The 27,184-nt window shown below is 44.7% G+C and overlaps 2 protein-coding genes across 7 annotated transcripts in view; one reads left to right on the forward strand and one right to left on the reverse strand.

Annotated features, from left to right (window-relative positions):
• Positions 1 to 13,093: 13,093 nt before the first annotated feature.
• DPY30 (dpy-30 histone methyltransferase complex regulatory subunit) lies at positions 13,094 to 25,752 on the reverse strand. Of its 3 annotated transcripts, none has more exons than XM_075924925.1 (5): positions 25,623 to 25,752; positions 17,544 to 17,615; positions 17,408 to 17,455; positions 16,105 to 16,247; positions 13,094 to 13,348 (listed from the first exon to the last, which is right to left on the reverse strand). In XM_075924925.1, exons 2-5 carry the CDS (start codon positions 17,577 to 17,579, stop codon positions 13,276 to 13,278), a joined length of 300 nt encoding a protein of 99 aa, XP_075781040.1. In that variant the 5' UTR covers positions 17,580 to 17,615; positions 25,623 to 25,752; the 3' UTR covers positions 13,094 to 13,275. The 3 variants fall into 3 exon arrangements, with proteins under 3 accessions (XP_075781040.1, XP_006135279.1, XP_006135280.1); XM_006135217.4 differs by lacking the exon at positions 25,623 to 25,752 and adding an exon at positions 19,036 to 19,241; XM_006135218.4 differs by lacking the exon at positions 25,623 to 25,752 and adding an exon at positions 18,736 to 18,936.
• Positions 25,098 to 27,184, forward strand: part of SPAST (spastin) — a 63,061-nt gene continuing 60,974 nt past the window's right edge. The window contains exon 1 of one of the 4 annotated variants that reach the window (XM_075924924.1): positions 25,098 to 25,851. In XM_075924924.1, coding sequence (XP_075781039.1) covers positions 25,434 to 25,851 — 418 coding nt within the window. In that variant the 5' untranslated portion in view covers positions 25,098 to 25,433. The remainder of the gene's footprint in view (positions 25,852 to 27,184) is intronic. The other 3 variants (XM_075924923.1, XM_075924921.1, XM_075924920.1) reach the window with 3 other exon arrangements.

Genomic DNA, 27,184 nt, shown 5'->3' on the forward strand with positions numbered 1-27,184 from the left:
TATTAAGATTAACTATTCTGTCAACATAGAAAATGTTTAACTTGGTAAACAGTTTATTTTTTCCATGAGAAAGCAAAATTTCACTTGGGGTCAAAGCAATTTGTTTGTTTTTGTTTTGGTAGCTGAACAACAACAAAACCTTCACAATTATTAACTCAGCTCTAGTCTGGCCTATTCTTAAAGTGGTCAGTCTTGACCCTGATAAAGTTGATGTTAACTGCAATGAAAGTAGATAAGTATGATAGCTTTCAGGAATTGCTTTTAGTAGGAAATCCTTTCTTACCACTGCCACTTTAGAAACCAAAGAAGATATTGGCTTTCTGGGAAGCAATTGTTGCTAGGCCCAGACTCATCTGACGTATTACAGATCTCAAGGCACAATGCACAGTTTCCAATTCTTTCAATGCAATTGGAAACGCATACTGCAGGTGAGTTATTTCAAGTTGTGGGGTTAACCAAGCAGTCTGATAACAAGATGGACTGGTCGACGCGAGTCAGTAGAGAAATGGCTTTGGACTATGGAGAAGTACCACTTTTTAAACATTTTTGTCCAATCTTCTGGTTTAATAATTTTTCTAACTTTTAGCTGCTTTGATTATTTTTTTCAATTTTAATTGGTGTAGGCTTCCTGGAGTGTCCTCTGTTTTTCATACTTGTTTATAAAATCCATTAATTAAAGTTTACTATACACATTTCACTTTAGAGCCTTGACATAACCAGCGTTTCCTAAGAAAAAATGCTTACAAGATGTTTTGGCTCAGTTATAGGTTGGTACAGTAAAACATAGCTAAACTTCTCACAGATACCAATTGGAAGAGTTTAAAGAGAAGTCCTTTAAGAAACTGGAGTATGCCATTACTTTCTATCCGACTACCTGATCTCTACTTTGGACACTGCATACATCTGCTATGAATCTTAAAATAGTAACCAGCTACTGTTTCTAACCCAGGCTGTATAAGGAAGTGCTATATGACTATCAAGTGACACAAAATTAACATATAAAAGCTTAAAGGAATGCAGTCTTGAAATACATATCTTGGATATCAATTCTAAAAACCTTTAAAAATTACTTATAAATTGTTTAATTGCTTGTAGACTCAAGTTCCTAATTTTTCTCTTGCATAAAACCTCCCTAAAGAGACTTTAATAACAGTAATTCTTCAACAATATTCCCTTGCAAAGGATACCTTTTTGTTTCTCTCAATCTGGCCTAGATGGAAGCACAGTTAGTTGATGACATTGACATCAGCATTTATGAGAACAGCTGAATGATTGGAATGCTGATGGCAAGTGACAGCTGAACTCAAGATTAGCATAGATGCTCAGAGCCTGAAAATTCCAGGTTGAACTACAATTGGATTTACCAAAAATCTGCTGCACTGCTGTACTGGAAAGTGAAGGGAAAAGCCATGAAAGTCGTTTTATTTTTAATTTGCAAAGAACCACACCTCTTGAAGGAATTAGATTTTGTCCAATGAAGACAGATGAAGTCTTGAAAAAGAAACGAGAAGTCCTGTAGCACCTTAGGCTATGTCTACACTACAAGGTTTTTGCGCAAAAACTGGCGAAGTATCCACACTTCAAGTGCATTTTTCTGCAAAAAAAAAAATACAGTAAATCGACACTTTTGAGGTGTGGACGCGCTTTTGCACAAAAAGTTTTTGTGGAAGATCTCTTCGGCAAAAACCCTTCAATGTAGACAAAGCCTTAAAGACTAACATTTATTTGGGTATAAGCTTACATGGGTAAAAACCACTTAGATGTGGCTGACTCCTCATTGCTCTTGCAGAGACTAACACAGCTATACCTCTGAGATAAAGTCCTGTTTCACATAGTTTTCTGTTGGAAAATTATACTGTACGTTGAGATCACTGTGGGATTTTGATCCTTAGAAGTTCAAACACTTAAAATACTGCCACCTATACAGGCAGTCCCCGGGTTACGTACAAGATAGGGACTGTAGGTTTGTTCTTAAGTTGAATCTGTATGTAAGTCGGAACTGGCGTCCAGATTCAGCCGCTGCTGAAACTGATCAGTTTCAACAGCGGCTGAATCTGGACGCCAGTTCTGACTTACATACAGATTCAACTTAAGAACCCCAGGCATCCCCAAGTCAGCTACTGCTGAAACTGATCAGCAGCTGATTCCAGGAAGCCCGGGGCAGGGGCTTCCTGTAGTCAGCCGCTGGTCAGTTTCAGCAGCGGCTGACTTGGGGACGCCTGGGGCACAGCAGCTGGGGTGCTGCTGGGTTGGTCCAGTAGCACCGCCGCTCCTCGGCGCTACTGGACCAACCCAGCAGCACCCAAGCTGCTCTGCCCCAGGCGTCCTGATTCAGCCGCTGCTGAAACTGACCAGCAGTGGCTGAATCAGGACGCCTGGGGCAGAGCAGCTGGGGTGCTGCCGGGTTGGTCCAGTAGCGCTACGGGACCAACCGGCAGCGCCCCAGCTGCTGTACCACAGGCGTCCGGAGCAAAGCCGTGGAGCACGGGGGCAGCGGGACAGCCCAGACGTGCCGTGGCTGTCCTGCTGCCCTCGGGCTCTGCGGCTTTGCTCCCCCTCTCCCTGGTCTGCAGACCAGGGGGACGGGGAGCAAAGCCGCGGAGCACGGGGGCAGCGGGACAGCCCAGACGCATCTGGGCTGTCCGCGTGTTCCGCCGCTTTGCTCCCCATCTCCCTGGTCTGCAGACCAGGGAGACGGGGAGCAAAGCAGAGCAAAGCCGCGGAGCACGCGGGCAGCGGACAGCCCAGACGCGTCTGGGCTGTCTGCTGCCTGCGTGTTCCGTCGCTTTGCTCCCCGTCCCCCTGGTCTGCAGACCAGGGAGACGGGGAGCAAAGCAGAGCAAAGCCGCGGAGCACGCGGGCAGCGGACTGCCCAGACGCGTCTGGGCTGTCTGCTGCCCACGTGCTCCGCCGCTTTGCTTCTTCTCCCTGGTGTGCTGGGAGATGGCCCCCTTCATAACTGCGGATCCGACATAAGTCGGATCCACGTAACTCGGGGACTGCCTGTAGTTGAGTTCCTTGAATGTCACAGTACCAGTAAACAGCAGCGTGTCCTTTCGCTCAGTTACTCCACTTCTTGTTTAGAAGCAACAAACACACTAGATTCCACTGTAGCGCTTTTGTTTTTGTAGCTCCCTGTCTTCTAATTGCTGTTCTCTCCTTCATTTTCCCACCTGATTGCAGCAGCGGAGTTAAAAAAAACAACAACAGAATAGCAGATAATGATGAATGAGATAATTTGGCTTCTACTGATATTTGTAGTCAGTATTTCAACTGAAGTAATTCACCCATTTTATGTGATACTAGGGACGGGAAGAGAAAGATGATGGTCTACAGAAATATGGCCATCACTTTTACAGACTCGTAGTAAATCTTGTACAAAGTATGCCTTGTGAGACATTATTGTAATAGTTGTAATCAGAGATATACTGAGACACTATAATACTATTGACACGGTGTGAAATTATGAAATTTTGCTATATTTTTGTAAATTAAACATGTTGTGGGTCTCAGAAATGTCCACAGGTTAGCTCTTTAGGAATAACAAAGGAACTGTAACCAAGACCTTCTGCATATCATCTCTGATGACACCACAAACAGCACATATGCAGAAGGTGCAAGGAAAGATTTTCAACACGTCACGTGAAGCACTGATCATAAAGCACAGCAAGGATCATAAAGCACAGCAAAAAGTGTCAATATATAAAAGGGGAGAATAAATGCCATGGCCACGGCTTTCCTACCCCATCTCTGGATGGGTGAATTCTGATAAGAATTTTGGAACAAAAGGTGTGAGGTCCCCAAGAATTAATTGGGTAACCCAAAGAAGCTTATAGAAAACTAGAAGATGTAATGTCCCTGCTTTTACTTTCAAATACATGCTTTGATCCAACTGTAATGTATTTTATTTGCTTTAACCTTTTCATAACTCATTTCTTTTTCTTAGTTAATAAATTTTTCGTTAATTAAAGGATTGACTACAGTATTGTCTTTGATGTAAGGTCCTGAGCATCCATTGACCTGGGTAAGTTACTGCTCCCTTCCCCTCATCATCACAGAAGAGCAGTTGTTTGGGTGGCAATATAGGCTGGCATGTCTAAGGAGACTGTCTGTGGTTCCATGTTGAGCTAGCATAGAAATCTAGGAGCACAAATTTGTTGTTAGTTTGGTTAAATCTAAGTATAGAATATACCATCTGTGTGGAGCTATCTGCCCAGTTTTTTGACAATCTGATCTGAGATTGGCCCTCTTAGCTGTGATTCATATCAGGCATGGCTACAGGTTAATAAAATGTCTTGTGGCCCCTCCCCTCAGGGGCAGCTCAAGTCTCCTTTCTGATACTTGCTATTCTCTGTGGCTTCTCCCCTCTCTGCATATGTATCACAAGGTTGTCAATACAAAAAGGTTGAGAAACACTGCCCCTTTGATCTGGAGTAAGCCCTGGCTGGTCCTTTTTAATGATTCAGTAGGCCTCAGATGGGTAGGCAACATTCATAGATGTGTGTCTTAGCCTGCCCTGGGAGCAAACAGTCCTTTTTCTCTCACCATTGGGGAGCCATGTGAAATATGGGGTAAATGGGAGCATACAAACAATCCATAGAAATATTACAGAAGATAGACCATTTCAACACAGTAGGCTTCCAAGTCCCAGTTTTGGCTCTTTTGCAATATACAATCCTGAATCCTGTCAGTGCCTAAACTCATAAATGATAGACAAATTTCCACCACTCTATACTGGAAGCCTACTGACTGCTACACTTACCTTCATGCCTCTAGCTTCCATCCCAGACAGGTTTCTCAATCTATTGTATACAGCCAAGCCTTAAGATACAACCGGATTTGCTCCGATCCCACAGACAGAGACAAACACCTACAGGATCTATATAGAGTATTCATAAAACTTAAATACCCACCTGGAGAAGTTAAAAAACAGATCAACAGAGCCAAAAAAGTACCCAGACATGAACTACTTCAAGACAGGCCCAAAAGAAAAAACAACAGAATTCCACTTGTCATCACCTACAGTCCACAACTTAAACCCCTCCAACACATTATCAACAATTTACAACCTATCCAGGAAAACGACAGGCTTCACTCTCACAGGCCTTGGGGGAAAGGCCAATTCTCGCTTACAGACAACCCCCTAACCTGAAACAATTTATTTCCAATAATCACGTAACACACCTCCATCATAAGCATCCAGGAACCCACCCGTGCAATCAGCCCTGGTACCAACTCTGCCCACACATCTACACAAACTTGTGAATTAAGTTAAACTTGCATCACTGGACCCAACCACATCAGCCACCAAATCATAGGCTCATTTAACTGCTCATCCACTAATCTGATCTAGGCCATCAAATGCCTGCAATGCCCCTCTGCCACATACACTGGTCAAACTGGACAGTCTCTATGGGAAAGAATTAATGGACACAAATCAGATATCTGAAAAGGCATCACATAAAAACTTGTTGGAAAACACTTTAATCTTTCTGGACTTTAATCTTCATTAATGGATCTCCAATTCGCTGTTTTGTTTGAGACCAATTCCACAAGCCAAATACACAGAGAAGGGTTGGAACTTTTTTAGGCTGAACATAAAAAAAAACTCTTGATAGCTGCTTTGCTGCTTTTTGTTTTTCATTGTAAAGTTGCTGGTAGCAAGATATAGCACTTTCTAAGCTTTTTTCTACTTTTGAGCTTCGTTCGCGATCAGAATCATTCTCATTAAAAATGTTTATTGCATCACTTATAAGCTTAAATGCTTCAGCCATAACTTTCATTGATAATGTTCGAATAACTGGCTCAGCATGTTCAGGCTTACTTTCCAGCTGCTGCTCATCCAGAAGCTTCAACTCGTCGATAGACAACTCCTCCCCATGAGAGTGGACCAACTCTTGCAAATCAGTAGCATTCTCCTCTAATCCTGCTTCATGGGTTAGGGCAACAATCTGGTTTTTAGCTTCAGCTATTTCAGTGTCAAACTCGTGAACATATGCAGGCCATATACGGCGCCAAACTGCATTAAGGCAACTCAATGAAACTTCTGCCCAAGCCTCTGCTATAATATCTATAGCAACTTTAATGTTAAATTTTCTCCAGAATTTCTTGATTGAAGGCTTATTCTTGCCATCTGTTTCCCTTATAAGCCTAGCAAACGTATGGCACGAGTACCAGTAATACGCCTTGAAAGCAGCTATCGCTCCTTGATCAAGAGGCTGAATTAACGAGATTGTATTGGGGGTAAAAATAACACACAAATGTTTTCTGACAGATCAGTAAGACAGGGAGGATGCCCTGGTGCATTATCTGGAAGAAGTAAAATTTTGAAAGCAAGATTTTTTTTGCAAACAGTAGTCTTTCAACTCAGCAGTTAGGCGATTGCAGAAGTAGACTGTGAAGATGCTTGTAGTTACCCATGCTTTCGCATTAGATCTCCAACAACAGGAAGATGATCCTTTGAATACCCAGCTAAAGCTCTAGGATTGGCGGAACAGTAAACTACTACCGGTTTGAACTTGCAATTCCCGTTGGCATTGGTGCATAGCATCACAGTGATACAATCCTTTGCAGCCTTAAAACCGGGGCATAAGCCTCATCACAAGAGATATATGTGCGTGCTGGCATGCGCTTCCAGAAGAGTCCAGTTTCGTCCAGGTTAAACATCTGTTTAGACGAATAGCCTCCTTCCTTTATAATAGCTTCAAATATTGCTGGGAATGATTCAGCAGCAGCAGCCTCTCCAGTTATTTTTATATTATGTAAGTTTGAACGCTTTTTAAAGCGTTCGAACCAACCATGACTTGCATTAAATGGCTTGGCATCAGTTTCATTCAATTCTATTTTAACAGCATCATATAAAGCTTTAGCTTTTTCCTGAATAACAGCCAAACTCACTGGCATCTTTCGTTGTGTTTGGTCTTCAATCCACATAGACAATCGCCTCTCCATATTTTCCATTAGGTTAGATCGTATATGAACAACCTTCTTCACACTTATTGGTGTTGCATTTTTGCAACTTTCCTTAATTTTCTCATCTTGAGCACAGATTGTGCGCACATTAGACTCATGCATATTCAAAGCGCAGATGTCACAATTGTGTTCACCTTTTTCAATTCGCTTAATCACTTCAAGTTTCTCTTCTAATGTAAACGATTTTCTATGCTTCTTGCTTGCAGAAGCAGATGTATCACTTTCCTTATGCTTTCCAATCATAGTAAGGGATACAGTAATACACAGCAAGATACAGTACAGTATCTAACAATTCAGTAGAAGACGTCGCGGTTTGTTAACACAAGATAAACACGTGAGTGAGCAGAAGAGCGCTGTGACCACATGTACAGTGTATTCATCTGCTCATGCATACAGTATAGTACAGTAAAACTCCCAATAAGGCATCAGCTGGAACCCAGAAGTGCTCTGGTCAGCCATTCTCTCAGCGGGGCTGCTGAGATCCGCATGTGCGCTCGCGGCTCCAGCCTGCACTTGTTAGCAGCCGGGACCGGGACATAAGGTTGGGGGAGAAAGGGGACTGGGTTACAGCAGGGAGGGGAGGTGTTTGGCTCTGGGGAAGGGAAGGGCAGGAGAGGGGCAGGGGATTGGGCTGGGAGTACAGTATGCCGCTGTGACGGGTCTGCCGGGACCCACACTGCATCCAGCGAGGGGGGGGTCGCCGGGGAACTGCGCAGCGAGTGGCGAACCCTCCGCTGCTATTCAGGGAGGCAGCTGCCAGATACAGGCCCGCTAGGCAAACCCAGCCACCGGCCTGCAAGCGGGGGTGGAGGAGATGGAGCGAGGCGTCCGGTGGGGTGGGGGGTTGCCAGGGTGAGCAGCGAACCCTCCACCGCTTTGCAGGGAGGTGGGGGAAGCCCCACGCAGCTGCTAGCGACAGGCCAGCTGGGGAAACCTTATTTCAGGGATGGTCGTGTTATTCAAAAAACGTTCCCTAAAAAAAAATCGTGCTATCACGAAAACATGTTAAGCGGGCACATGTTAAATGAGTAATTACTGTATTTAGTCTTTAAGATGCTACTAGACTATTTATTGTTGTTAAGTCTTTCCTGTTACAGACTAACTCAGCTATCCCACTGAAACTTATCTACTCTGTCTCTTTTTTCTTCTACCCTCCATTTTTTCCCCCTTCTCTCCCACTCCTCACCCCCTCCCTTCCTTTATTTATTCTTGGATCTGGACTTCCAACACTCCAGTCACCTGAAGAAGTGGGTTGTGCCCATGAAAGCTCATTATATCATCTACATGTTTTGTTAGTCTTTAAGTTTCTACTGGGCTATTAGTTGTTTTTTAAGTTTTTCCTGTTACAGACTAACTCAGCTACCTCTCTGAAGCTTTTAAACTCACAAGGTAAGTTTTCAGGGTAAAACCATTTCTGGTCATGCATACTGCTTCCTCTCTGTAGGCATCTGGATATCTATTTCTGGCCTAAAGCTGAGAAACTAAAGGAATACAGACACTCAGCTGCCTAATTCCTGTAAGGGCCCCATCTGGTAGGTGTGCACAGAGGTCACCTACAACAGCAGGTTCCATTCAACCTCTGACTGGTGGAAGAGGGAAACAGCAAGGTGCGTGCATGAGAGAGAGAGATACACAGTGGATAAATATTTAAATAGCCACTGGGCCAGACACAGAGAATGACTATGTTGTCCACCAGCAATTAGGATGTCCATCTGGGTCGTAGGAGACCCAAGGTCCAATACCCCTTCTCCAATCACTTGTTTATTTACAGTGAAAAGTTTTAACAGAGACTGAGGCTGAGCCCACATCAGGCTATCCCCTAGGCTCAGGGGTGAGAGAACTGTCCTGAGAGACAGAACTGAACCTAGAGGTTTCCCTCATCCTAGAGGACTCCTCTAAAGACTAGGCTGAGAGTTACAAGGAGGGAACCACCGCCAGCACCCTGTGTGTGTGTGTGGGGAGAAAAACATGCACCTAACTTGTTCCTACAAGAAACACCTTGGCTACGTCTAGTCTGGCATGATTTTCCGCAAATGCTTTTAATGGAAAAGTTTTTCCATTAAAAGCATTTGCAGAAAAGAGCGTCTAGATTGGCATGGACGCTTTTCTGCAAAAGCACTTTTTGCGGAAAAGCATCCATGCCAATCTAGATGCGGTTTTGCGCAAGAAAGCCCCAAATGCCATTTTCGTGATCGGGGCTTTTTTGCGCAAAACAATACTGCGTTGTCTACACTGGCCCTCTTGCGCAAAAGCATTTGCGCAAGAGGGCTTTTGCCCAAATGGGAGCAGCATAGTATTTCCGCAAGAACACTGACAATCTTACATGAGATCGTCAGTGTTCTTGTGGAAATTCAAGCGGCCAGTGTGGACAGCTGGCAAGTTTTGGAAAAACTTGCCAGTCTAGACGCAGCCCTTGGGTGCCTAAGGTACCTCTAGGAGACAGGTTGTTTGCACATCACTAAGCAGACATAGGTACCAATGTCAAAACTACAGGGAGATGCTTAACTCGATGAGAGGGGGAAGAGTTTAGCACACCCCTTCTGGTTGGTATTTCCCATCAGCTAGTTTAAGTGGCTCCTCGCCTGCTTGCTTTTGTGGCTTATGGCCAGAGATACTTCTCCTTCCCCATTCACTGCATAGTGAGTGTAGGCACTCTACTCAGCTTTGTGGATTTTCTCACTGTTCCTGTGATTTTTTTAGGTGCTTAAAAGTTAACCATCATCATAATCAGCATTGCAATGCCCAAGTCTTTTTGTGAATCCCACCCCAGCTCCTACCAAGCTCCCTGATCTGGAGTCCTGTGCAGGCCACAGCTGACTCTGGACAGTCAGCAACAGGCAAATCTGTCACACTGGCTGTAGGTCACCCCAGGCCTGATCTGTTCAACTTTCTCATAGCAGTTTGAAGATTCTCTTTGTGGGGAGATGGAGATCACTAAAACTAAAAGTTTACATTGGTTCGAGTTAAGCTGTCCCCTCCCACTTCTGGGGCAGAACAGCCCAGATTCACATTTAGCCCACTGCCTAGGAAATGGTTTGTCCATTACCCCCCCATGTAGAAGCCTCCCTCTTGGCCATCTCTCCATTCCATCCCCACCCGACTCCAAACATGCTGGGAAATGGAGTCAGAGAGTAATACTCCCTAGAGTAGGGGGAGTCAATAGACGGACCATGAGCCAAATCCGGATTGCCATATACTTTTGAACAGACCCACCCAATCTTTATTTTTTATTATTTTCTTTGGAAGTAAACTATACCCTGACCAAGAAATCTGGACCCGGACAAAAAAATAATAATTTGCCCTTGCCTTAGAGGCTCAGTTTGGCACTCCAAAAGCAGGCAAGTTGTTGGGGGGGGAGGGGGGAGAGGAAAAACAGAAGGACAGTTACAGTCTGTTACACAGATTAGTGTCTCACTAATGTGCATGCAAACTAGTTAGCCAAGGGAGCATAATCCAAACACAAAGAGGTTGCACATGTGGCAGTGAACGTCATACCGAGTCTGCACACCTATTAATGGTGGTTCTTCACAGAATGAAGAGGACCCAGTTTTCCCCACAGCCCAGTGTAAGTTTGTAGTCCTCCTGGTAGTTAAAAGGATTTTTTCTTACTTGCCAGCAGAATAAGTTGACTATGGAGCTGAGTCAAACAGAAACAATGCTGAACTCTATGAAGTTAACTTTTGTTTACAGAGTCACTTCTCAAAGTGCAACTGATTTTTACTGTTGGGAATTTATGTGTAGATATCAAGTGAGACGATCTCCCCATGCATTTAATTAGTCTGGGGCACAGGGGAATGGGTTCTGTAATTGAACTTCAATGGCAAGTCACATATAGCATATCCTTGGTGATCAGTTTATAAATACAATCTCATGGTGTGAAATTTGGTAGGCACAACCTCTTCCTGGAAGTATCAATAACTGCCAAAAACAGGGGGGGAGGGGGGGGGGACAGAGGGGAAATCACACAACACTTTTCAAAAATTGCAAACTGAAACAAAGGCTAAATGAGTTATCCTCAGTGAAAAATTCCACACAAATTTTGTTCTATCAACAAAAGTTGGCATCCGTGATGACAGCAACTGCTATGCCTAGAATAAAAGTAGTTCTTCATTTCTAACAAATTGTCTCTAGAACAGTGATAATACTCTAAGCTAAATGTCAAAGTGGCACAATTAAAGTGTAGCCATTTTGGGAAGAATGGGGATGGGACAGGTAGAACACTTTCATCACATTTTAAGCACCAGAGAATTTGAAGAGAACAAGATGAGCTTTTGATGACACACAAAGAAGGGTCATTTTTCATCTAAAGTTAGATCAAGAAAGGGGAAAGGAGGAAGGTGTAGATTTTAACACCAGCATTTTCATAACTCAAAGCACTCAAGTTAAAATTATTTTGATTCTTTCCCCCACTTTTTGAAGAATTGTATTGTCATTAATCAGGACACTTGCTACAAGTTTAGAACTAATAGTCTCATTCTATCACCTACTGAATGTTACCCAAAATAGACTTAACATTTGCTTTTCTTCCTAAGTCACTCTGCCCTCTACTGCTATTACACATGGATTACTGGAATCAAAATTCTTCCAAAATTTTAATGGTTTCCAACATGCTAAGGGAGAATGTGTTGAGAAAGCCATAATATTACAGCCTTCTACCAAATCTCTGAATTCTTGGGCAATTCAAGAGTTCTCTTCTTCGCCCTCAATATCCTCCCTCTTGTGACCACCACTCTACCAACAAATACTTAGAGCCAGTGGGGATGCAAACCATCCTTTTTTCTCTGCATTAGGAAAAGCTGAAAACTGGAAGGGAAAGGATTACTTTTACATGTGTGGTGGGAATATTTATAAATATTTGTATTTTAGCATACAAAAAGGGAATACATCCTTAAGTCATACAGAAGAATCTCTCACTTCCTGGCTGCAGATTTGTGCTCACATACTCTAAGAACATAAAAACAGCCATACTGGGTCAGACCAACGGACCATCCAGCCCAGTATCCTGTCTGCCAACAGTGGCCAATACCAGATGCCCCAGAGGGAGGGAACAGAATAAGTTATGCTCCCGTGATCCCTCCCCTGTCACCCACCTCCAGAGAAACAAAGGCTAGGGATACAATTCCTACTTATCCTGGCTAATAGCCACTGATGGACCTAACCTCCATGAATCTATCTAGCTCTTTTTTGAACCCTGTTAAAAGTCCTAGCCTTCACCACATCCTCTGTGGCAAGGAGTTCCACAGGTTGAATGTGTGCTGAGTGAAGAAAAACGTCCTTTTGTTTGTTTTAAACCTTCTGCCTATTAATTTCATTTGGTGACCCCTAGGAAAATCCAACAGGGTTTGTGCAGACTTTCTAAACAGAACAGAAAACAAATACAGAAAAGATATAGGCCCCTTACCAAATCTGAAGGGTAAGAATAGTACTCTGAAATTAGTTTTTTTTTTTTTTTTTAATCAATATTCCATCTCACTAAAAGCTCTAGGGTGCATCTACACTTGCCCCCTAGTTCGAACCGGGGATGCAAATATAGCCGACCGAAATTGCTAATAAAGCGGGGATTTAAATAGCCCGCACTTCACTAGCGCTCCCGTGCGCTATTCCGCTTGCCAGCTGATTCAAACCAGGAAGTACGCTCCGGGACGTTTGATTCGAACTAACGCGTCCTGGAGCGTACTTCCTGGTTTGAATCAGCTGGCAAGCGGAATAGCGCACGGGAGAGATTATGCTAATGAAGCGCGGGCTATTTAAATCCCCGCTTTATTAGCGATTTCGGTCGGCTACATTTGCATCCCTGGTTCGAAATAGGGGGCAAGTGTAGACATACCCCTAGTGTCCAAGGATGTACACACACTCTTTATGACTGCTTGGTTTCTACCTTTACTGGACCAGTGAATATTGAATTCTTACCTTAGAATTTATGGCTTTAAGAGTTTGGGATATCTAACAGGAAAGCAGCTATATAAAACCAAGTCTGATTTTAGTAATTTCTTACCAGTAAGTTACATTTGTTTCATGTACTGAAGTGAAATATTCCACTGAAATTATTCAAACTTTCATCCAAAGCACTATGACTCTTCAATACTTCATTCAGAAGGACATTTAACATGTAGTTTCAGACTAGTGAGAATAAAAATGTACTTTATTAAATAACTCAAGAAAAGAGAAAAGAAATTGTGCAGTTATGAAAGACATTTGTGGTTCTATATGATTTTTACAGCAAAGAATGAATGACTCATGTAAGAAATCAAAGAAGTTAGCATGTAAGTTTAGCAGCCAAACTGTTGTCCTCTTCCCATGGAATTAATTTCGATCCTCAAACTGAGACTTGTTTTTTAAAAGATATGCTGCTAGGAATTCAATAGGATTTGGTGGTCTGTAAAGATAAAAATAATCAAGAGTATATACTATTCGTCACATAACAGAAGAGCTCTTCTGCTTCACTGAAAACAGAGACTTACTTGAAAAAGCACTAGACAAATTAAAAATGTTCAGCTTTGTAGCATAACACCACACACAAAGAGCCATGCTTTAGCAGCAACTAAAAAAGTACTTAACCAAGGAAGGTCCTCCATTCATTAAACCCCCTGCTTCAACACTTCCCGGTCCTCGATAACTACTGCACAACCTTTATTGTTAGGCTACATGTGCGATATGATCTAGGAGTGGGATTCTTCTGCTCACGTGCACACTCATATTAGTTCACACCAGGCTAATGAGTATGTATAGCAGTGTAGCCACAGTACCAGCAGCCGAGGCATGGTAAGCTGTGCCAAGTTAATGCACACCAGTCTCAGGAGGTGTACTTAGCACAGTCCAGATGTGCCTTTACTGCTGCCACCATGTTACCTTAGCTACACACTGCTATTTATACTTGCACTAGCTTGGTGACAGCAAGTATGTGTACATGTAGAGGAGAGTCACACACCTGGCTCTCAGCATATTTACAGCCTCAGATGAAAACATTCTTCATAACTATAATTAAAAGGCATGCATGTAGATTCTATACCAATCAACATTTCTCATTTTATTTTCTTAGTTGCTTACGGTTCTAAGTTAATCAATAAGCCACGCAGCTGATGCCTAAAATATGTTCATAATCATATTAAGTAGTTACTAAGGGAAGGTTCTAGAAGGGAGGGAGACTGCACAGGAGCAGGGAAGGAAGAGTAGCTCTAAGAGGAAGGGGAGATAAAAAAACGTGATACTGACTAATGAAATTGAAGTCAATTTAGAAAGGCTGGCCTCTTTCCCCCTCCAATCCACAACTACCTTAAAGAGTTAAGTGAATTATCCAAGTTTACACAGTGAATTTATTTAATGTGGTTTCCAATGCATTTGCCTATTTCACCAACTTCTACCAAGTAAAGTAGAAATTTCAAGTAGCCAGCTTTCAGATAGCCAGCTCCCTTGTCTGATATGTTCTTGTCTGCCTCAAATATATCTTTGTTGCTTCTGCCAAATACTTTTTCTAACCAACACTTTAATGATAACTTGAAATTGATGGAAGAAAATTTCTAAAATGCAAACTGCTTTACAATTAAGCCTTGCCACAGTTTTGCTACCTAAGTAGGTTTTTCTTCAACCATAGAAAAAAAATGTAGTGCATAAAATTTGGTAAATTTGTCTCACTCCACATATCAGGTTATCACACTCAATCCAGAGAAGTGTCCAGAAATTTTAACTGTAATCTGCGACACACCAATTTAGAACTACATAGTACCCTCACCCAAATCAGAGCTCCCAAAGAAGTTAACAGAAGACCTGTACACAGCTTACAAGAAGAATAATGTCTCTATTAGAGATGTAATAGTATAGCTGATTAACTGATAAACAAAAGCTTATCGGCTTAATGCTATAGTCTACACGCATTTCCCTCCGCCTTCCCCAGCCCTTCCCAGTAAATTTTTTAGCAGGCTGGCTAGCAGCCTGGCTCAGTGCCAACTTGCACTGGGTCTGGAACCTACCCGTGCTGCAGCTCTGCATTTAAAATGTATTAGCAGCCAATTGTGCAGGCTGCCAGTCCAAGAGGGAAGCTGATTTTTAAACTGGCTCACCTCACAGATTAGCTCCCATTTGGCATCCTAAACTGTTGCCTCTGATAGAAAGACAGCAGCATGGAGTGGCAGAAGGCTCCCCAGGAGTGGGGCCAGAGCACACTGGCTGCTGGCCCCACCCTGGGGACTACAGAAGAGGCGACTGACTGATAAGAATTCATGAGGTTAATTGACTATTCAATTAACCGATATTTAATGTCCCGAGTCTCTATATATCAAGTAAATATTTAGTTACTGATGTGGAGAGGCTCTAGTTTAAGCTCAAATGTTCTTTGGGGTTAAAGATACTGCTGAGACAGACATGAAGACTCTCATGATTTTAAGGTGGTCCATTGTAGTCCACAGTTTAATAAGATTGACCAAAGGTTGTTCCTTTGCAACAAAGTGTGTGGAGTACGACACTCAAGTGGTTCTAGTTATATCTAGATGACAGGAGTCAACTGGAGAGGAAGGACAATTAGTTGTTACCACTGAGGAACATCCTTCCCATATTGTTCAATGTACATATGAAACCTCTTGGCAAAAGAATATTTAAACAAAGGGAATAGTATCATCAATATGTTGCTATAGCACAATCTTTCAAGAATTTGGCCTCAGTCCTGAGGAAGTATTTCTATGGTATTGCCAGCTGGATGTACTGGAACTACCTTGTTCAATGAAGTAAGAGACAGCAAGTATGTACTTACTGAGGGAACAGGGCTTATTCAAGAACCCTGACCCAGGCTAAGAACATTGGTGAAATGTCTATCCATGCGCTTGCCACGAGGAGCCATATGACAGATGTACTTAAAGAACAGATTTATTGAGGCTTCATCTTTCCTTTGCACTAACACTAATGTCCTTGTAACAGTAAGATTACTGACATCCTCTTATACAGCTCATATCACATACAGCTAATTACAGAATACATCTTGGCTACTCACGAGAGTAGACATGTGAATATATCCACCCCAAGTTCTGTACGTGAGCTTTTGATGAAGATGCAAACTGGTTTTACAACCCCATAACTGGGAAGGCCTTGCCTACATTTGAGGCCTCCTTTATTTAGAGACAAATATTACATTAAATTCTTTACCTCTCCTTTGCAAGTACAGCAAGTCCCTGTAGTAAAATAGGCACAACTGTCTGATCCAAGTAGGCACGTGTAGGTAACGACTGAAGATCCACTTTCTGCTTTGATGTTTTCTCTGCGTTACTCTTCTCATTTTCTACTATCCTCTTATAAATTCAAGGCATCATGGGAATAAAAGTATTGCTATTAGTACATAAAGTCTACTTAAAAGCAAAACTCAGCATAAGCAAGGTTATTAAAAGATGAGATTAAATTTGAGTATAATTTCACTCTGTTTTTTCCTTGATTGAGAATCTCAATTTAGGTTTTCTAAGTTAGATATAGAAATGCTTATGTTAAATTCTAACAGCATGTTGCCATGTAAATTACATTAAATATCTTGAAACTGGAGGCAGCCCCTACACTACCAGTCGGAGTATCTCATGAAAAGCATGTTGGGCTAGACAAATACCGCAAAGTCTTCCCACTGAGTAAGGGTATGACTACACAGTGGCGCTATTTCAGGACAACGTCTGTTATCCCAAAATAGTGTTCTGTGTGTCTTAAAAGTAAGCCCGTTATTTCGAAATACATTCAAAATAACAGGCTTGTTTTTCCCACGTCCCGTAAACATCATTGCAGGAGGATTAAGGGACTTATTAGAATAGCATTCTATTTTGAGATTAGCTATGCAGTTTGCCTAGCTCAAATTGCGTAGCTTATTTCGAGCTACACGCTACTGTGTAGATATACCCTAAAAAAAATCTTCAGAGTGACAAATTATTTTCTTGTCTAAGTATAAATTTCATTTTATAATTCTCTTTTACCTGTACTTTTGCATTTCCAAATCCTTTCACTTTGAATTTTCATTTCAAGGTCTATTAAAACAACCTTCAATTCTGTTTTATTAATATCATCATTGGGGGATATTTTTTCTTGGTAATGACTCACATAGGAGGCTTCAGATAACCCTAAGAAGTGGCAAAACAGGTTCTTCTGACAACACACCAATGGAAGAGGCAGCAGGAGGTTAAGTTATTAAAAAAACGAAACACAAACCAGCACACAAAGGGATCATTATTTCTGCTGGACTAGAAACAGAATGGTAGCAGCTCAACTGGCAATGCTAACACACTGTTAAATAGTCAACCGTGCATGATACCAGAACTTACTGAGTCAGGCTAAGCACCCTTCACCTTCCACTTTGTTTAAAAGCAGTCAGTTTGTTGAATTTTGCGCTTGATTGTACAATCACTGTAGCTAAATTAAATACATTTTGCCCAAATAAGAAATACTTCTTCTGCATTTGAAATTAAATCTTACTTACCTCTACATTTTCTGTGAGGCCATACTCAGCATGAGGATTTTCTGGTACCTGTAAAACAACATGCCACTCAGCAAAATCAAAATGCACATTATGTATTTCTTAATAGAAAAATCAGTGTAAAAGTTTCTCGCTATACCTGTGCCTGCCCCTCCATGATCTGTTCTGTATCCATGATTTGAAACTGGAAAGTGACCAAATATGCAACAACCTTGGGAATTAACAAAAACATACTGGTTAGAATACCGATGTCAATAAAAAATAAGGTAGCTGGCACTTAAAATATGGTTGATCATTTTAGTGACCATCATGCAAAGATGTAGGCTTGAGTCCTTTCCCTCCCTCTCAGCTCTGTCAATCTTTTTTTTTATATATAAATCTGAAGTTTTTCAAAATAACGTGAAATAAATGCAGGCAAAGTAACTTAAAACAGAACTTTCAGACAAGATTGGTTCACCCATAATTATCTTGAAAACAATTAGCAAATGTGTAAACACGGCACTAGTTCTCAAACTTGTTTGGTCAACCCTCTCCCACATCCATTCATTCTTTATTCTGTAGTCATTTATGCCATCTCCCGCCAAGCACATGCACCACCACCTAGCACTGAAGGTGAAGTGGAGAGCAGCACATGCTGGCCAAGTGCTCTGAAGGCAGCACTGTGGCAGCAACAATACAGAAGTAAGGGTGGCAACATGAGATGACTTTCCACAACAGACTTAGCAGCCCATCGCTACCTTTACTTCTGTGCTGCTACTGCTGCCACTCTAGGACTGACAATGGTTATCCCAGATGAGGGATAGCATGGACAGCTAGGTGGTGAGGCTCCAGCTGTCCCCCTCATCCCTGTCTCGCAGGTGCAACCAGCCCTTATGCACAAGTCCTAGCCCCCTGGGGTTAATAGTTAGAGCCCTTAAAAACAAACAGCCAAAAAAAATCCATACAGCTCTCGCCTCCTTAGACACATTCCCTCACCTTCCTGGGGAGGCCCAATTAAGCCAATCAAGTGAGGGGGGGAAAGTGTTTTAATTATTAACACCAGTAGCTAATGAATATTCCAGAGAAGGGATGTCTAAATGTAATAAAAATACATCGATCTCCTAGAGGGCCCTAGAGTGCTAGAGTACAGGAGTGGTACATGTCGTTATTAATCGTTGTTAAAAGAGGGGAAGGGCAAGGACCATCGCTTGGACGAGCGAGCGCTCCCCACCCACCCCGCTCCCCGTCACAGACCCTCACTCCCACCCCGAGGCAGGGGCTGAATCCTCCTCCGCTACCAACAGCCCTAAAAAAATTTTTTGCAGACCAGAAAAAAATTGCTCCCGTCTCACCAAGGGACCCGCGGCGAAAGGCTGCAATCCACCGACTGCAGGTGCTGACAACCCCACGCTACCGCTCGGCTTCCCCCAGCTGCGGCAAGCACCGAGCCGCTGGCAGCACAGGCGGCTCCGGCAGCGGGATCGCGAGGCGGGGCTCCCCAGGGAGGCCGAGCGCCGGTGTCCGCGCCCCGCCGGGGCTTCCCGCGCCGGGGAACGGGCAGGCGCTACCCCCGGGCGGATCAGCCCCTCTCGGTCGCGGCCCCGCCCGCTCTGCCCCTCACGCCCGCCCAGCGGGGCCGGGCCCGGTCTCACCTCTCGGGACCGCAGCTTCACGCGCGCGGATGCGGGGCGGGAGGCTGCAGCGACTCCCAGCGCGGGGCCACGGCGAGCAGGAATCGTTGTGAGGCTACAGCAGCCTCTCCACAGCGTCAGCCCCTAGCAACAGCGCGGCCGGGAGAGAGGGAGGGATCGTAAATTGTTTTGCCGTAAGTGAAGGAAGCGGCGCGACGGCCGCCACCCAACTGCGCCTGCGCGACGAAAAGCCGCGCCCCTTTTCGGCCGGGCAAGGAAAAAGTCAGGGGCTGCTGGCCCCCGAGCATCATCAGATACGTCAGTGGCTATAGCCCCGCCCATTGAGGTCTGCTGGCTTGGTCTTGTTGCAGCCGCGGCCCGTCTAGCATGGGGTCGGGCAGCGCATGGTTCTGCAGGGGCGTGGCGCGTGATTCTGCGCCGCTGCTCTGGAGTCAAAGAGGCGCAGTATAGCAATTGTGTCAATGATTTCCCTAGGAATTAAACTTACGGGTGCGGGAGGAAAGGGGGGGTGTCAGACCCGGTGAAGGGTGGGGCTGTGTGATAAATGCAAAGTAGTGCCCACTGGAAAATACAATTTCAACTACACCTGGAAATTGTTGGGTCTAACCGTTGTTATTACTCAATAAGATGTTGGTGTCATTGTAGATCAGTGGTCACCAGACTCTGTCAGGTGATCTTGACTGGTTTGGCCAAGAGGCTATCAAATGCCAGCACTTCAGCTGCACTCCCTCCACTGCTACTCATCTCCTGCCCTTTGTCTTGGACCTGCCCCCCCCCCCGAGTCTCCTGCTTTCTGGGTAGGGAAAGAAGGGGTGCTGTTATCAAGATGCCCCCTCCCATTCTGTATCCTTTCTTCACAAAGAGAGATACAACAGGACTTGGAATGGAGTTTGCTGGCTGCTTTTGGGAGTGGTGCAGGGTCAGGGCAGGTGTGACTCTGCCTTAGCCACACTGCACCACCACCCAGGAGCCACCTGTGGTATGCAGTGCCCAGCTGGAGCCCACATCCTGAAACCCTACCCCCGTCATGACCCCCCCATGGACCCCAAGTCCTTGCCCTAGCCCCAACCACCCCTGTATCCCAACTGCCTGCCCCAAGAGCAGCTCAGAACCCCTCTCACTCTCCAGTCCCGTTAATCCAAGACCAGAGCCTGCACCCTAACCCTCTGCCCCAGCCTCATCAAAGTGAGTGAGGATGGGCAAGAGAGGGAGGTTGGAGGTAGCAGGGGCGGGGCCTTGGAGAAGGGACAAGGGTATTTATATATGAGGTAGATCTTGGATTGCACTTAAATTCAAAAAGTGATCTCGTGCATAAAAAGGATGGAGACCACTGTTGTAGATAGTTCTCTGAAAATATCCACTCAATGTGCAGCAGCAGTCAAAGCTAATGGGATGTTAAGTACCATTAAGAAAGGGATAGAACAGAAAATATCAAAAAGCTGCTATATAAATCCTTAGTATGCACACTTCTTGAATATTGTGTGCAGCCTGGTAAAAGATATAGATAAGGGCTACTAAAATGATTGGGTGTTCAAAACATTAAAATGACTGGGACTTTTCAGCTGGGAAAAAAGGACAACTAAGGGTATATAATAGAGGTCTATAAAACATTGACTGGTATGAAGAAGAAAGTGAATAAAAAAGTGTTATTTAATCCTTAACATAAGACAAGAATTAGGGGGTCATATAATTATATTAATAAGCCTCAGGTTTAAAAAAAAACAAAAGGAAGTCTTTCTTCAGACAATATACAATCAACCTGTGGAACTCTTTGCCAGGGGATGCTGTGAAGGCGAAAACTATAACAGGGTTAAAAAAGGACTATTAGCCAGGGATGCAACACCATGCTCTGAGTATCTCCAGCATCTGTCCGAAGCTGGGACCGGATGAATGACTTGAGCATTGCTGCTCTGTTCATTCCCTTTTCCCTCTTGGACACCTGGTCTAGGCCACTGTTACAAGACAATATACTAGTCTGGATGGACTATTGGTCTGACCCAGTATAGTCATTCTTATGTAAAAATAATTATAATAATATACGTGTTTAGTACAGAAACTTCACGAGATAATGACCTCTCAAGATAGCAACACTGTGAGATAATAGCCATGGCAAATAATGCATTTTAAAATTCTTGGCCTACTAGGAAGTATTTATTTTTATAAATTCTTCCAGTCACAAATCTAGCATTATGGAGCAAACTCACTGAAACACAGTCCAATAAAGAAACGATCCTTTAACTTCTCCCCCCCACCCCCCACTATACCTCCACATTGTTGTCCTCGGTCAGTGGAGACTCAGCTTTCAGAGCTGCTTTCATGTGAATTCACCTCCCAGAAAGAGGTTACAGCATGACAATCCCACATATTGTAAGGGTATGGTTTCGTATTAGTGACTTTCATGCAACTCCAGGTCTAGGTCAGACACTATCTCAATGTGGGCAGGTAAAATGATGTCTTGTCTATCTTTTAGCAGCACAAACTCATCCCAGGGATCAGGGTTCTAACAGCTGGTTTTTTCCCCTCCCTCGGTTTGCTATATTATCATTAATAAAAGGCATTGCAATCATGGCAAGTATCACCCTCAAAAACACCAGCAGAGAACCATATAAGGCTAAAGCAGAAAGAAATCTGTAATAGTCAAGGCACAAAGAACTCCATGTTACTAATTCAAATTTGATGGTGATACTGCCCTTTAGGTACAAACACTTGATACTGGAGTAAGCACTTCTCTTGCTGTTATTTCAATCTATTTAATTGAATATTATTTTGCCAGTTTTAAAATATGTGGTCTGTATTCTTTTGTGAAATAATTGGTGGAATTGGTTAATTAGCAAAAAAACAGATGATATTTTCCCTCCCCAATCTTGCTATGAATTCTGCATAAATCCCACTGAAGCTATGATTGTGGTATTAGAGCCAAAATTAGTTTGCCAGAGTTATTTTTAAGCGACTTCCCCCCTCTCTTCTTAGAGTTACAGTACTTGGAAAAAATATCAGCTGCCTGGTAGCCAGCAACCCACCCAGTTCCCCAGTTGAGGGGATTCTTAGTAGGGTTCTTTCTGGATTTATTTTCTGGGTGTCCAGCTTGAAACACTGGGGTCAGATGTGCGAACTATCACCAGAGCAACTGACATTCAAGGCAGTTGTGCTTTGAACATATGAAGTATTCAAGTCTCAGTATTCTGAAAAAAAAAGGCAAGCACTAAGCATCTAGTCAGGTTCAGATGCGAGATTATGAGTGTTTGAACAACAGCCTTCTCAAGCAGCAAAGGTTGAACAGTCCAGATCTTAGAAATATTATGTTGATTAAAGTGGCACGATTTTGAAATGATCAGGTTATATCAAACCTCATAAATTCATATTTTCAAGATAAGGCTATGATGTGCATAGGCTGAATCCCGTTGAAGTCAACAGTCTACATGCAGGTGCAAGATACAGTTGCATGGATCCAGCTGCAGCATGTAGGCCTAAGCCACTAGCCAGATATATTTTTGATGTCACTACAAATTTTTTTATAACTACTTTTCTTCTCTTTTACTTATTTAATTAAGACAAGAGAGCCAACACACTGTTGTAACAAGTAGGGATGTAAGCGACTAGTCAACTAGTTGCTTCCTTCCTCCCCCCCCTCCTCCCCCCCGCAGCCTTTATTAGAGACAGCAACGGGGGCAGCAGGAGCCAGTGCTGGAGGGAGCCGGCTTAAAAGTATAGCCCTACTTATAGTATAGCAAAGAACCCAGTTGTCCCCCTCTAAAAACATGAAGCAGGGTGTGGGTGGAGGAAATTGACCAAATTTAAAATCTCTTCATAGTTTCTGATATAATACATTTTTTAAATGACTATGATTTTTGTCACTCCAGAGCAAGGAACATAAAAAAAAATCTGAAAATAATCCTGGTTAATCTCCTACACACACTCCTTAAGGGGTGATATCATACGTTTTATTTTTAACGTTGACAGGGAGGAATTGTGTAATATCTTCCAAAAGAAGTGTAAGATGCTCCAGGATTTCAGTCAAATAAAATTTGATTAGACAAGCACTTGAGAATATAGTCTAGAGAGCAATCCTACAATGGCAGGAGGATAGACCAGATAATCTACAAGATATCATACATCTCTAATTATGTGATTTTCAGAAAAAAGTAGCAGTTCTGTGCAGCCTGCTAATTGAAATAATATAAACATGATTTTAATGTAATGAGATATGATTTGTCTGTATTATATGTTGATTGCTTTTATGGGTCACAAAGAGTTCAATTAGCAAGATTCCAACTGCTCCTAATTTTAAATACGTTATTTATCATGTTTCCACTTGGTTAATTTCAAATTATCTCAGTCTATTACATTTCAGTAGCTTTGAAACATCCCTGCCTTTGCCCCTCCCCCCCAAAAAACCCCTCTCAGGCTACATCTACACTTCATGCTTCTTGCGCAAGAAGCCTTTTGCACAAGAGTTTTTGCACAAAACCTTTTTGCGCAAGAGCACGTCCACACCTCAACGCACATCGCAAAAGTACATCGAAAGAGAGCGTTCACACTGAATGGATGCTCTTGCACAAGAAAGCTCTGATGGCCATTCATAGTTGGCTTGGGCCTTTGGTTCACAGAATGGATATCAGAGCACCTGTGCTTTTTCCCTCTGGAGCATCCACACTTGCCTTCTTGCACAATAGCTGTAGCGTTAAAAGCAGTTATGCCTCAGAAAAAGAGGTTTACCTACAGTGGAAAAAGCCCTTTGTTCTGCCATTTAACTGCCCATTTAATAGCGCAAGAGTTCATTTGAAGTGTGGACGCTCTGCAGGTTTTTGCACAAAAACAACTGTTTTTGCGCAAAAACTTTGTAGTGTAGACTTAGCCTCAGCCTGTAAGGAACTTAAGACCTGAACCTGAGTGCCTTTGTTACTGAACCTGAGTGCCTTTGTTACTGCAAAGGCTATTCTGTTTAGTAAGTCTTTGGAGAACTGGACTCTGAAGGCCTGCTCTTGGTCACATTGCATTGTTTTTTACATCATTTGAAGTTGGATTGGGCCTTTGGTGCACTTAAAGATGAGCACACTACTATAAAGCTGTATTGCTGTTATTTTATGAATTCATTATAGCACTTTAACATTAAGATGAGGTTGCATAAAATGTAATTCAGTAGAAACTGACCTCTCCTTATTTTATCATCCTGCTAACCAATACATTTTCTAGTGTTCTTCATTTCAAGTTTTCCCCCGTACTGTATCCCGATTTGTCCCAAAGTACGTTGAGAGGAATGTGTTAGGTCACAGGTAGAATGTCCACCTGTCCTTCATTTTGTACTGAATATTCCCTATTATTACATATATCTATAATTATTGGCTCATATACACCAATAATCATGCAAAAGGACTGTACACTGTAATACAATGTGTTATTTGTATATCGGTATGTGTCACACAGGGCCAGCTCGAGCCATTCCTGCGTCCCGGGCAGCAGGCACGCAGCGCCCGATTGCAGCTGTAAGGGGTGCCGCGTGGCACCTGGTCCCGGGCATGCGGCACCTGATAGGTTGGCACCCCGGGCAGCTGCCCAGCTAGCACCCCCCTCCCCGTTAATCCGGCCCTGGTGTCACAAATAAAACACGGGGCAGGTGCCCTTCAAGACAAACCTTCTCCCATAATTTCCAAGTTGTCCTTTATTTGCGACATAAAGGGTCTGTATATGGGCGTGAGAAAAATGATCACAGCCAGGGACCTGATCTTCTATCTCAGGAACATCGGCCGCACGTATTCCCTGTTGCCAAACCCCTTTTGTACTGCCCCCTCACCCCCATCATCCAATGCAGGCACCAGACCAGATGACCCATTTTCTGCAGACTCCCGGTCTCATCAGTGCGAAATGACAGGCTCCGCAGCGACAGCTGGCTAGGGGCGCGGCTCCTGACGTGCGCGTGCGCACTACAAATCCGAGCGGGCCCCAGGGCAGGATGTCCCTCCTTTCCCAGCAACAACGGTCCGGCTTGGCACTGCAACAGCTCCGGGTATACAGTGCGGTCAGAGAAGACTACATGTCCCAACATGCAATGCGCCCTCCCAGCGGATTCCCTGAGCGTTTTCGCCAAAAGGCCAAGCCGGACTACAATACCCGGCATGCCATGCGGCCAGAGACTTGCTGCATTTTGGGAGATGGAGTCTCCGCACCCAGCCGGTGCGCTAACCACACCTCCCATTGTCGCCTTGGCTGCCTGCCTCTCGCGACGGCATGTCAACAATAACCGCCCGCTAGGGGCGGTGGCTGCGCTTCCCCGTATTCAGAAAGGGCCTCTGCGCACTCTCCCCGCGGCCCGGCTCGCCGGGGCTGGCTAAAAGGGGCGTAGCCGCCGCCATGGCCGGTTGTTGTCAGTGGCTGGCAGCGGGTTATGGCGACGGCGGTGAATGAATTCTCCGGGCGGCAGAGGGAAGAAGAAGGGCTCAGCCGGCTCCAGCTCCCCGCCGCAGGCTCCCGGGGTCTCCCCTTCCTCCCCGGCCGGGCCGGCTCCCCCCCTGCAGCAGCAGCAGCAGCAGGCGGCGGCGGGGGCGGCCGCGGCGTCTCCCCATAAGCGGAACCTCTATTACTTCTCCTACCCGCTCTTCGCTGCCTTCGCGCTGCTGCGCTTCGTCGCCTTCCAGCTCGGGCTGCTCTTCGCCTGGCTCTGCGAGCGCCTCTCCCGGGGCGCCCTCATGGCCGCCAAGGGCAGGGCCGGGGCCGGCGACGCGCCCGAGCCCGGCGGGGCGCCCGAGACCGTGCGAGCCTGTCACAAGCGGGCCTTCGAGTGCATCTCCGTGGCGCTGCGCATCGACGAGGACGAGAGAGGTGGGGGCGCGAGCGGGAGCCAGGGCGGGTGGGGAGCGAGGCCTGAGTGGATCGGGGGGGGGGGGGGGGGCCGTTACTGGTGGCGATTCCCTTGAATGGGGGGGGGGGAGGAAGGTCCTAGCCCTATATCCGGGTGTTATGCGCCCCCTCATCCTTGGTCCCAGCTGTGCCCTGTCTGTGTTGCACATTAGTTTAGCATCCGTGAGGCGCCTCTGCCTAGAGAAGGTGCTGCTGACAGCTGATGGCTCAGATGGGCTCAGGGTTTAGGTCACCCTTAATTTTCTTTAGGATCAGTGCCAGTCCTCAGATCCTACTAGTGAGCCAGCAGGCACCCCCGCCCCCTTTGGCAAAGCTCTTGGGGTGGGTGGAAGTGTCCATGTTTTCACCCCCATGCATCTCCCAGCCCCATCTGCCACATGTTCCCCGCCCCCACACCAACAGGCATAGTGGGACTAGAGCTGATTCTGGCTGCCAGCTCTGACCTATGTGCGGAGCTGTCCTGCTCATAGGACAGTTCAAAACGGTTGCTCTAAGCTTTGGGGCACCCTGCAGTGGTTCCCTCCCTCCCCGGCAACTGTCCTATGGGTAGTGTGGTCACCCACACTCAGGTTAGCCTGTGGGGCTGTGGGCTGGCTGTGGCTGGCAGCAGGGGCTGAGCATGCCCATACTCACCCCAACAGCAGGAACCATAGGGAAGCAAAGCTGTGCAGCAGCCTGCTCCACTCTGCTGCCATCTCCCAAGCCAGCCCTCCCTTGGCTAGGGCACTCTGCTTCCTGCCACCACGGTGAAGCTGCGGGACTGGGCTGGCCTAAGAGATGGCATTGGAGCAGAGAAGCGGCTGCTGCATCACTCCACTTACCTACAGCTCTTACCATGGTGGTGAGTGAATGTGTGTGTGTGTGTGGGGGGGGGGAAGGTGGGGTCAATGATCCTTGCTGCCTCTTCTTGCTAGGGCCCCCAGGTTACATCCTGCTTCTTGCTAGGCCCCTCAAGGCTACATCCCTTGCAGGAAGCGGCTTGAGGGAAGGGCTGTAATGGGAGGGCAGTGGATGGAACAGGAGCTGGACTTGGGGGAAGGGTATGAACACCCATCCCTCCAGGACCTCACGGATGCAAATGCCACACTAGGCACGTTACAAAACGTATTAGAGTTAAAGCTTAAACATGAAGTCTTGACCAGTGGTACTAGGATTTCAGCCTAGGTGTGTAGCGAAAGGTCTAATTTAATTATTTTTTAAAGATAGTGATACGTCATAGCTATGTAAAATAGATGTGGCAAAACTACATTTAAATTCAGTGCTTGATAGGAGATTGAACCTCATGTTTAGGTGT

The sequence above is a fragment of the Pelodiscus sinensis genome, chromosome 3, assembly GCF_049634645.1.
Source record: "Pelodiscus sinensis isolate JC-2024 chromosome 3, ASM4963464v1, whole genome shotgun sequence".
Taxonomy (NCBI): domain Eukaryota; kingdom Metazoa; phylum Chordata; order Testudines; family Trionychidae; genus Pelodiscus; species Pelodiscus sinensis.